The 12,320-nt window shown below is 35.8% G+C and overlaps 1 protein-coding gene across 1 annotated transcript; it reads right to left on the bottom strand.

The window, feature by feature from the left end:
• Positions 1-2,342: 2,342 nt before the first annotated feature.
• Positions 2,343-11,986, bottom strand: LOC128855069 (mastermind-like protein 2). Its single transcript, XM_054089671.1, has 2 exons — positions 9,763-11,986; positions 2,343-2,392 (listed from the first exon to the last, which is right to left on the bottom strand). The coding sequence occupies exons 1-2, from the start codon at positions 10,049-10,051 to the stop codon at positions 2,343-2,345; spliced, it is 339 nt and encodes a 112-aa protein (XP_053945646.1). The 5' UTR covers positions 10,052-11,986.
• Positions 11,987-12,320: the final 334 nt, after the last annotated feature.

The raw sequence follows: 12,320 nt of genomic DNA, 5'->3' as shown, positions 1-12,320 counted from the left end.
TTTTTTTTTTTGCAATGTTCGTGTTTGTTGTTGCATCACGTTAACATTTCAAACTTGATGTTGATTCCATTATCAATGTTCGTTGGGCTGCTTCAAATAACAGCAACCAAGTTTTCTTATTCACCTCCATTTGAAGTGTGGAAATTTTCACTTTTGCTAATAATTAAATTTGTATACAAATTTGTAAAATTTGCCACTTTTTCAACAACCAATGCAAATACCACTACTTTACGAGTATTGCTTTATTTCTTAACAGCTGTTGTTGCTAGAAATTTAGATTTTATATATGTACATATGTAGGGTTCGAAAAGTTCGACTCCCCGCACTATGGACGATAAAAGGCATTTTCAGACCAAAACTCTTTTACATTTGCAAAAAACAACACAGTGCCGAATAGTCTTCAAAAAAATTATGTGAGTAAAAAACAAAAATTAAAAATTTGTGTTATTAGAAAAGCTTTGTTGCAATCTGTGGGCGCCGTAGCCGAATGCGTTGGTGCATAACTAGCATTCAAAGGTGCAGTGAATCAAATTTACGGATGTGAAACATCAAAATGATGTTTTCTAATAGCGACCACCCCCCGGTAGGTAGTGGCAAACCGCTGAATATATTTCTGCCATGAAAAAGCTTCCCATAAAAAACATCTGCCATTCGGAGTCGGCTTAAAACCGGTAGTCCTTGTATTTGTAAAAACATCAAGAGGTATGCCATAAATAGGAGGAGTGGCACGGCCATGCACCGGAAAAGTGTTTAAGCACCAAATATATACTTATACACATAAGTATTTCTGCAATCTGCTACTAGAAATTAAATTATTTATGGCTTATTTGAATTAATAGGCCATTATTGGTATTAGGTTAGGTTATGGTGGTAGTCGGTCCGTATGACCAACTCACTTAGATCTCACAGGTCCGTTGTGATACTACTGTGCGATACGGGAACCTTGTTTATTTACTTTCCTGAAACCATTTTGAGGCTCTTATGAAGCGCAGGATTGGTGTAATCCCCGCGCCAAATAGTTCTGTTCACTTGCAAAGGAAGTGCTCTACTGTTTCTTCCACCTCCTCATCTCTACAGCTTCTACAATATTAATAGGAAAATACTCCTAGGAATGCCTTCCAAATAGCCAATGGCCGGTGACATAAGCCACGACCTTCGAGATATCTTCTCTAGAGAGGCTGAGCAATTCCTTTGTCCTTTTCTTGTTTATTTGCGGCCATAGTAGCTTAGCTGTTACGCATGTATCTTCTTCTTCCCATGGCCTATTGGCCTCTTGGGTAATGTTGTTTTTTATTATTAGTTTACTCGTGGCCAAAGGTATTCCAAAGGTATATTTTCACGGAACAGTTGAAGAGTTGTACCTTTTCTGACTAGCTCATAAGCTTTACAGTTTCCCTTAATATCTCTGTGTCCCAAATAAGGCTGACCTTTAATAAGACGCTAATATCATTTAGGGTTGCTCGGCATTCCTGTGCAACCTTTGATTTTAGCATAGCCGCATTCATTGATTTAATGGCCGCTTGGCTATCCGAGAATATATTTATAGTTGGTTTTGTTACGGCATGAGTATTTAGATATGTAGCCACTTCTTTTATGAATAGAACCTCTGCCTGATAGACGCTGCAGTAGCCGGGTAGTCGAACGAATAGTTTCAGTCCTAATTTTTTCGAAAATACTCCATAGCCAATTTTACCGTCTAGCTTGGAACCATCAGTATAAAAATTTAATTCCCCCCTTCTCCATGGCCTTGGTGTCTGCCACTCCCTTCTTGACGGTCTTGAAGAGCTTTTCGAAGGTATTATTGGTATTACTAACTAGGAAAAGTGCAGGTCACCTGATTATCTCAAATTCTAACGTAATTTTGACTTTATTTCATTCAGTGATCAACAAACACTAATCAGTTGAATAAAAGAAACTTTTATTATTCACCGCCTTTAAAAATGTGTTTATGATCAGGATTTGCACCAGTTCGTTTCATAGTGCGCCGGCTGCATAATTCGTCTACTGCTTGCAGCTTTCGGTTGTTTTACTTTTTTACTCTTTTTTGATTTTTCTATATTTTTTATGTGTTTTTGTTTTGTATTTAGCAACTTCCTTAGCCTGATTTTTGCGGCAAGTCGTTTCCAGCCGCATCTTTGTGGCTGCTTCTGGTACTTCTTTATTTGGTTTTATTTTTTTGTTTTTGTTATTATCATTATTATTATATACCTTTTATTATTTTTGATTTTCGCTTTTTGTTTTTTGTTGTTTTCTTTGGCACGTTCTATGGTTTCTTGTAGGCTGTGGCTTAGGTTGTTATATTTTAATACTTTTATTCGACTAACGAGCCTCCTCCGCAGGCTTCATCCACCAACTTCAATTAGAGTGCGCACTTCATTCACATTCAAGCAAACTATGAAGATTAAGGCAAAGAATTTTGCGTTGAGTGTTTAACAATAATTTAGTTCATCTTGCGTTTCGAATTTTGAGCACGCAAGTGCATTGAATTAAAGTTTTTAAATGAAGGGATTTCAGAAGCTTTGTTTTGGTTATTTCATGCCAACGATATTTGATTTACAAATTAGCTTGAAGCCGCTTTAGAAAGAGGATTTTGAAAAGCTTTAAAATCGACACCTACTATTAACAAGTAGAGGAATAATATACAAGAAATTTATGCAGAAATTTAATTTTCCATGTTTCTTTTGAACACAAGAAACATGTTTATCAATGTCAAATGATACTTTGTTTACAAAGCATTTGAAATTGACGGATAAGTATATTGAAAAATTCAACAGCAACAGAAATTAATAAAAAAATAGCAAAAGCATTAAAGGAACCTACTCCTCAATTTCTAGCTGCGAATTGATGCGTTTGAAAGTTAAAAAGCCGCAAATGAACTTCCAAAAGGTGAGACAACAAATTTGGTATATTTCAACGAATAATCCTCAAAAATTTCGTACAAAAAGTTTGAAAAACTTGCTGGATCTTTTTACGAACTGACCAAAATACATTAATACACTCTCAGCACTTGAGTTGGCAAACGGTTTTAATAGGCTATATAATATGGGCCAAGTATCTGCATGTTTCGAAACAAGTCTGATATATCCGCTCTTTAAAAAAGGCGATAGGAAATCTCCCTCCAATTATAGAGGTATCTCATTCATGAATTGTGTTGCAAAGATAATGATGGGCATTTTAAATGAGCGACTCACAAGCTGGGTAGAAAATAAAAATATTATATCAGAATTTCAAGCAGGTTTCAGAAAGCGACATTCAACTGTAGATAACATATATAACCTAGCAGCAATAGTCCATATTAAGTTTAGGGAGAAGAAAAAGTATACGCGTTTTTTGTGGACTTTAAAGCCGCTTTTGATACTGTCCCTAGACAACTATTGCCATACAAGCTTCATGAAATAGGAATCTCCACCAAAATGGCAAACTTTATCGAAAGTTATTACAGAAATACATGTTCGATAGTAAAAGTAGGAGATGAAATGAGTGAAAAATTCAAAATATCGTCAGGAGTAAAGCAAGGGTGCCTGCTTTGACCTTTGCTCTTTGCTCTTTACTTGAATGGCCTACATGACTCCTTGGAGGGGGGACTCTTTATAGATGAGTTAAATATCCGTTTGCTATTATATGCTGACGATATCGTCATATTGGCAGATGAGGTTAGTGCTAGTGGAATATGCAAGTAAACTTATCTAAGTCAGCTATAATGATTTTTCGGAGAGGCGGTAGAATAGCAGAAAAAGAAAAGTGGTTTTTTCACGGCGAAGTTATACCAATAACAAAAGAATATAATTACTTGGGTGTAAAGCTAACATCAAAACTCAGTTTCAAGCAACATATAGAAAATATAAATGTTGTAGGGAAAAATAGCATAAATGCAACTTGGTGCACATTTCTTAGTAAAAATACAATTAAGTTGTCGGCAAAATGGAAACTGGTTTTAGCGGTGACTAGAGCAATCCAGAGTTATGCTGCTCAGGTATGGGGAAACTCGTTGTTTGAAGAAGTAGACAAAATTCAACTTTATTTTTTAAAAAGGGTACTTCATCTTCCGAGTAATACGCCATCTTATTGCATTCTTTTGGAGACAAATGTGTCAAGTTTTCATTTGTATACACTGCAGCTTCACTTAAAATATATATTCAAAACGTTATTGGATATGATGATAATAGATTGCCTCATATACTATCAAAAAAGATTTTAGAAAAACAGATATTTTGGGTTGAAGAAATTAGAAATCTAGCACAAAAGTTAAATATAACATGTAACTGGGGCACTTCAAATAAAAGAGAGTGGAATAGAAATATAATTTCAATACTAGAAAATATTCATGATTCGAACTTTATGGGAAAGGGCACACCAAAGCACCCGATATAAGGAATTAGACCATAACAACGCCAGAAGCTATTTAAACGATAATACTGGAATCTATAAAATTATGTGGATTATGAAAGCCAGATGTGATTTAATATACTTGGGAAGCCAAAGGGATTTAAATTGCACTTTATGTAACTTGCACTTTATGTAACTTAAATGAATTAGAAGACATCGCACATTTCTTAGGAAAATGCCCGATACTTAGAAGAATTCGTCAAAGATTTTTTGGAAAATATATATTAGTTTAAACCGAGATGAAATCATAGACATTTTAGATGGTGTTGGCCCTTCTGGATATAATAACTTATTTAAGTTCATCACTGGTGCTATAGAATATAGAAAATTAATTTTAAGCGAATTCAATACATAGTGCCATAGCATCATACATATGTACCATAAAATGTAAGATTTTTTTTTATCTTTTTTCTTCCGACAAACGACCTATTGTCACTGTCGTACGTTCTAATGTTAATGATTAAAAATGAAATGTAATGTTTATTTAAAAAAAGTCGAACAATAAATAATAATAATAATAAAATAATAATAATAAATACACTCTCAGCAGCATGCCTTCTTTTTCTTAATTGGCGCGAAGCAGCTCGCCCTAGTGAAGTTTAAAACAGTAAGTCCACATGGAAAGCAGCAAACGATGAGAAAGCCCACAAATGGAATGGAACGCGTTAATCAAAGTAAAGGAAAGAAACTTCTCTAATACTCATGTGGACAAATTTCAATCCCGTATGTCACTAAAGAAGCTTTGCATTTAGGTGTTTATGTAAAATAAAATCTTCAAAAACGTCAACTACCCCTTTTAGTTAAAAAAAGGTCCAATCGTATTTTGATTACATTACTACAACCGGACTTGGCGACTCAAAGCTAGCTATGTGCTTACGTGGAACCAAAGAGGGGTTTGGGGTTTCCAAGCCCAGGCGCACGATTTCTGAAATATTAAATATTGAAGCTTTTTATTGTATGTATATATCTGCATATGAGTATATGTAGTATCATTAGATTCGTTTATTCGCAATCTAAAAAAATGATTTTTAAAAATATATCTTTCCTTGGCTTTCAAATACTTTTTCCTAATAATACTACTAGTCTATACAAAATTGCTATACTAAACTTAAAATACCTTTATAAGATAGATAGATTAATTTATTTTTCACAAAAAATTTTACGAGACTATTTACAATGTTTTTCTACTCCATTTAGATGAATATACGGCAATCGCTTTGAAATTCGTATGCCGGAAAAATTAGGTAGGTTTTATTTACAAAACTTTGCATTCATAATATTGGTCTGGTTCGAAAGTATGAAATATGGAAGACGTTATTTGTAAAAATTATAAATCTTTCAATAGGGTGAACAAATTTGCACCACCTTGTAGAGGACTAACTCGATACTTTATTCCTATGAAGCATTCATTCGCTACCACTCAAGCCGATTATGATGGCCAGAAATAAATTTTTCTATAGAATCACAAATTCAAACCATTAACCCAACGTCAGTCACGCTAATTTTTACTATTGCCGTCCAGCGCTTGGAAGTTTGACCCCAAATTTAAATTAATTGCATATAAAATATTTTAGATTTTACTAATAACAAAACACATCGATGCACGTTTAAAGTGAACTGACAAAAGAGTCCGTAAATTGTGAAATCTAAATGTGAAATCTCTGATTGTTTTGGTAAACTATATAAAAAGCTCAGAGGTAACGAATTCATATATATTTTGTTTCTATAACTTCGAAGTTTTCAAAACTGAAATAGTCATGAAAAACAAAGACATTGGAAAAATCAAAACCAAACATAAAAGTTCCCTGGCCAATATGAAATATTTTTACGCTACGTTCTCCAATAAAATTGATTGGTAGTGACAAATATTTTATTCTCTAGGTATCTCTTGTTTTTTTATATTTTCTGTCTAAATTCTGAGAACAAAATTCACAGCTACGCGTTTTGCGTTCTGCTTCTGGGATAATTTCTTGTTCGCAAGCAAATTGTGTATAACATTTTATATCTATTCTGCTCCATATGGAAAGTATCAAATTATATGTGAATTCATAAAACCAATATCGGCGTAGAAAAAAATTAACGAAGACACATAAACGACACCTGGAGCAAGAACGGGCTGCTGAATAGTTAGATTTCATTCTGTCGACTACGTCAACACCTTTTTAGTAAGATTTTAAAATTAGTAAATTCAATAATTTTTGGAAGCTTTTTATGCGACAATTTTGTTACAACATTGCAGTTATCATACATTATGCAAAGTTGAGACTAGCAGCCTGGCAACATGCATTGCTACTTTCTACGGAAAAATTGTGAATTGCCTTCAATTGTTAATCATTCTTCATATCATTGCCACCATCGATGCCATCAATTGTTTCATCATCGTTTTCCGCTTCTACATTTTCACATTTTCTGTGAGGTTCTTGGTGCTAATTCAATTTCAAAGTAATAAAGGAACGATGTAACATAAACCGTTGAGTGGGGCGAAAAAATATCCGATGAAACTGAAAATGACTGCCTTTTATGGCAGCGATGTAATAATTTGGTGAAGGCCTATAGAATATGTTGAGCATAGCAGCACGTGAAGCTATAGACTGATTTGTAAATTAGTTTGATGCAATTGAAACTTTTTTGTGAAAGTGAAGATTTTTTTTCGCTCCACGCGCCAGACGGTGGGTTAAAGGGGTATTCTGGTCTAGAAATTTGAAAAAATCGATATTTTTTTTTGCATATTTTCGAAGTTTAGACTTCAAAAATATGCCCTTCAACGGATTTTTCATAATTCGAATTATTTTCGGTGGTACAGCAGATTTTGTGACGTGGCGTCTAAGCTGGCCGAGTGGAGCGAATCGCACAATGGACGGCAAATGTTACCGGACGACTTGAGGATTCGTTCTTTTCAGAAAATCTTTTGTATCCATGTATACATATACAGGTATGTGTATATACTTCATTCTTTATAATATTTATATACCTGGAAATATATCGCCGTTTAATCCAGAGTGAGTAGTGAATATTATGATCTAAGTTATTCTATTGGAATTGGAATTGTTGCTCAAACTTCAAACGCGATTTTCCCAAAACTACTTTTTTTGAGATGGTCGTCATGATATCTCAAGTTCTACTCGACCGATCGCTTTGAAGTTTGATAAGAATTTTTATTATACATGCGTCTATCGTACCTGCCTCGGATTTTGAAAAATTTAGGTTTGAAGTATTTTTAAAAAATTTGAAAAGGTAAAAAAAGAGGGTAAAAAACAATTTTTTTTTTTAAGTTGGCGCCATTTTGTGAATTTTTCTTTGTTCTATGATTTGGCGTAATCCGATAGCGACATCCTAAGTAATGAAGAATTTTTTTAATTTGTCTTAGATCACTGCAAGGGTTGGCATCATGTCAACTGTGGAGCACCATTTTTTTTGTAGCCTTCCATCCGCCGGCCTGTAATTGCACGATTTTTTAATTTTTTTTTTATTAATTTTTTTTATACTTTTCCAATATGAATGAAAACCATAAAAAAAGGATGGTAAAAATATTTTTCATTCTTTTATCTTTCTTCAAAAAGTGCCTAGAATTAAGGCGTCTAGACCAGAATACCACTTCAAAACGCGTAAGCTTTCGAAAGTGTAATCCCTTAAAATTATATTGGCGTAATAGGGATAAGTCTGGCTGGACTTTGTGCTCTTTTAAAAATTTCACTCAATAGTTACAGAGACTCCTTGAAATATCAAAGCAAAATTTCCTCAATCTCATCCCTTCATACCCTCGGAACACTCCGATCTTTTGACGGCGAATTAAAGTCATTCATTTAATGAGACTGTTTCTGTTCTATCAAAGTTCTGAAAAAATGATTCTGTGTTAATCGGAAGCGCACTCTTTAAAGTGCGTGGCATATCGGCATTAATTTTTAATAATTTTGAAGCGTTGCTCGTACGAATACGAGAAATTAATATAAATTTTGATGATCCAAAAGAGCAAAACAATTATAATTATTATTATTATTTCTTTTTTATTTTTGATGGGTGAGGTAGGGCTTAAACTGCCTGCACACTTACAGCAACCGTCGTCTACTGAGTTGAGTGGTGGAGCCAGTAACAAACTTCACCTCCACTTCTGGGGATTTGACATTTAAATACAAAGTTGCTATGTTCCTTTTGAAATACTTATATATCCTATACCTGCTTTCCATTCAACTTCCATTAGCTACTGATGATCCCAAAAGTATTTTCCCTATTTAAATGATTCGCATTGCACAGCTACCATTTTTTTACGCAGTTGATAAAAGCAAGCAAATCTCTCACTAAAGTCGAGTCGAGTTAAAAAAAAAAAATAACAGCGGTTACTTTTGGGCAGACAATGGCAAACCTCTGAGTGTATTTCTGCCTTGAAAAGCCTCCCCATGAAAAAATCTTTTGCTGCTCGGAGTCGGCTTGAAACTGTAGGCCCCTCCATTTGTGGAACAACATCAAGACGCACACCACAAATATGAGAAGGAACTCAGCCAAATACCTAACAGAAGTGTGCGCGCCAATTATTTATTTTTAAAGTCGATAATTCAAACTCATTTGTCATGGCCTATCTCGAAAATGTGACATATTAATGCTGGAGAATAAAATAATTTGTTAGATTTATTGTCGGAAATGCAAAATTGGCACAAAAAAAGGAAAAATGCATACATACACACAAAGTGCAGTAAATAAAAGAGAGCGTGATGAATCATTTAATCGGCAGCAAAAAAATATAAATAAAATATATGAAGATATTGCAATGCAGAAGCGCCGCCAGAGCAAAGTCTATTGAATTCAAGCCGCAATGAAATTGCAGCAAGCAAATTTATGGGCAGACGCAAATGTGAATACAAACACATTTGAATTATTAAATGGGAAGTGGCCGCTGCAGACAATAACCTGCCAGACACAAAGCGTAGAAAAACAAAAGTAAATTTTCTAAACCAAAACCAAAAGTGGACTTGTGTAACACATTTTGACCGGACTCGGTACTTTACTGCAGGTCACAGAGCTGCGAAGACTGTGAGGCTGTGCAAGCACAAGGCAAGCGTCAACGAAGAAAAGTTGTGTGAAAGCAGAAAAGCCGAAAGCAGTGACACCAATAAACTTTCGTCGGCGGCATGAAGCAAAAATGCCACCGCTGGCATTTGGTTAGGGCTGAGACTTTCTTGTCGCCGCCGCTGACAGCACCATTGGCATCAGCTGTCCTAGCTGCTGCCGCAAACGTAGACTCATATTATTTTCAAAACAAAGAAGTAGAATGTAAAAACAAAAGAAAAAAATATTTTCTTTTTACGAACAGTGGCCGCCGGTGCGACTCTTCACGACAACACACCCACATTTCATACTAAGCATTCAATCTCGTCCACTCACCTGGTTTGTTGCTGCTATTGTTGCCGGCTGAAATTTGCTGTTGTTGCGCTTGCTGGGATTGCTGCTGCTGCTGATTTGGTGGCGGCTGCTGTTGTGACTGCGGATGTTGACCGTTGTGCTGCAGATGCGATTGCTGGGCGCCACCTATGCCGCCGCCATTTGCAGCAACAGCTGCCGGATGTATGGCGAGCAATTTCGTTTCCGGTGGCTTATGTGGACCCATAGCGATCTGCGGCGCCCCCATCGCTATGGTGGGTGCTGGCATCATCAGTGTTGACATGGCCAGCATAATTTGCGAATGAATTTTGCCGGTTTGCTGGTTCAAAATTGCTACTCGAAAGAGAGAGAGAGAACGAGAGTTGCACTGCTGGTCTGCTGGTGGTGTGGAGTGTTCAAAATTTGAGGTTGCTTGGTGGCGGTGACTGGGCGCCCACTGGCAGACTACTAAAATATGTGGACGCTTATATGCAGTGCTGAGATAAAGGTCACTCACTATTAACTCGCTGCCTCACAGCCTCACAGCCTCACTGACTCGCTTGGCGCGTCTGGACGTTTGCTTCAAAAGCAATTCAAATGCTGCTACTGCTTTGGCATTTAACACTTCTGCACGCTTGTGTAAATGTGTGTGTGTGTGTGTGTGGGTGTAGGTGTACGATGTGTGGGTGTGTATGTGTGTACGGTTGCACTTGTACTTTTCAACTTATTGATTTGCTCTTAGTAAGAGTGTCAACAAACGTTGGCGACGGCAACGATAGCAACGACAACGCCGCACTTACAGCTTGCAAGGTGAATCTGTTGCTAAATTTCCTTACACTTTGCTGTTGGCTCACCACTTTTTTGCTGGTTTTGTGTGGACTTTTGCTACTGCCTTTGTTTTTGGGTAGTCTCTGAACTCCTACAAAGGTCGTCGCACTTTAATTTATAGCATTTTGAGCGTAAAATCTGCTGTCGTCTGCTGCAGCTTCCACTGTCTCACTGCCACCTTCCTTTGCTTTGCTTTTTTGTTTTCAAGAATTTTCGTTTGCAAAATGTCTGCGCCGCTAGATTTATAATGACAATTTTACCAATATTTTTACTGTCTCCCTTCTTGTTTTTGTTATTTTTTCTCGACCCGTTTTACATTCGCACTAAAATTTTCTATAGTAAAATTTTCACTTTTCTTTCAGTTTTCAATTGGTGGTTGCCTCACTGGCTGGAAATCTTGCTGGCTGTTTGGTGTGTATCTCGACTTGCAACGAGCGCCGCATACACAGAATTCGTTCCTGGCTGCACTCGTTTGCTCGACTTTTTCTATATACTACAAGTGTGTAGACCACTAAGTATGAATGAATGAATATGTGTGTATGTGTATGTATGAGTATGTTTGTCTTTCCGCCGTATTTTCTAGGTTGCTGCTTGCTGCCTTTTGCACTCTTTCTGCCTTGCTATGTTTTTACGCTTATTTTCTTCACTCACTTTCTCGTAGTGTGCCACACACACAAAAACATTAACACACACACACGGATGTACACTCTTTAACTGTATATTTTTATATATATAACGAGGGCAACAACATTGCAACGTTTTATATAGTCATTCAACCGGAAGGATGCTGCAACTCAGCTTTTATTACGTATACGCACCCGCCTCCGCCAAATGCTATACTACTCAAGTATATGAATTAGAGCGAAAATTTGCGCTGTCGAATTTATTATATAAATTTTTATACCTTTTTCAAGTAAATTATATATTTTTTAGCTTATCGATTGCTTTTCTTTTATAAAACTTTCTGTTTCTTTAGCCAAAAAAACGGAGCAAAATCAAAACACGACAGCGTTTGACGCGTTCTTTTGCAAAAAATTTCTCTGCATACAAGCGCGTCTAGCACCACATCAGCAGCATCTGCTGTCACTAATCACTGCCAGCTATTGGCGTGTATTAAAGTAAATGTCTGAACAAACTGGTTTTATTTTTGGCGCCCTCAACAGCACAAGTGTTGTGCGCCACCGGTCAGCTGTAGTTGTTAAGGCGGCGTTTATGAAACTTTTTTTATTTTATAGATTTTCCTGCGATTTAATTTACTTCGCGTTTTGCTGTTAAAATTCAGTGAAATGGGGAAAAATTTTAAAAAAGCAACGAAAAAAATACAAGTAAATAAATCAAAACTAAAGGTTACTCGAAAAAGAAACTTTGCTTGAAATTATTGGTCTAGAAAGTTTGCACATAATTAAATTTTAATAAAAAGCAAATGTGATGAAATTAGAAAATAAGTAAAAAAATCAAGAATTTAGTTTGCCAAATCTGTTGAATTTAAGGTAGCCTTTAATTGAATATTCTGAGTCACGAAAAAAAAAATTCAGCGTACAAATTTCATGAAACAAGCACAAAACTCGTTCAATGAAGTCTCCTTAAACCTAAGCATTCAAGTCGGAAATAAAATTCGGGAAAATTTAATATATTAATGACTATTAATTAAAAAAAAAACTTCACCTGCGCTTAACTTATTTCAGTTATAATTAATGGTAAAATTTTATTCACAAAAAAATGTTAGCAGCCTGATTTCGACTTCTGCAAACTAT

Source organism: Anastrepha ludens, chromosome 2 (genome assembly GCF_028408465.1).
Source record: "Anastrepha ludens isolate Willacy chromosome 2, idAnaLude1.1, whole genome shotgun sequence".
In the NCBI taxonomy this organism is placed as follows: Eukaryota; Metazoa; Arthropoda; class Insecta; order Diptera; family Tephritidae; genus Anastrepha; species Anastrepha ludens.
This window is presented reverse-complemented; position numbering and strand designations above follow the sequence as displayed.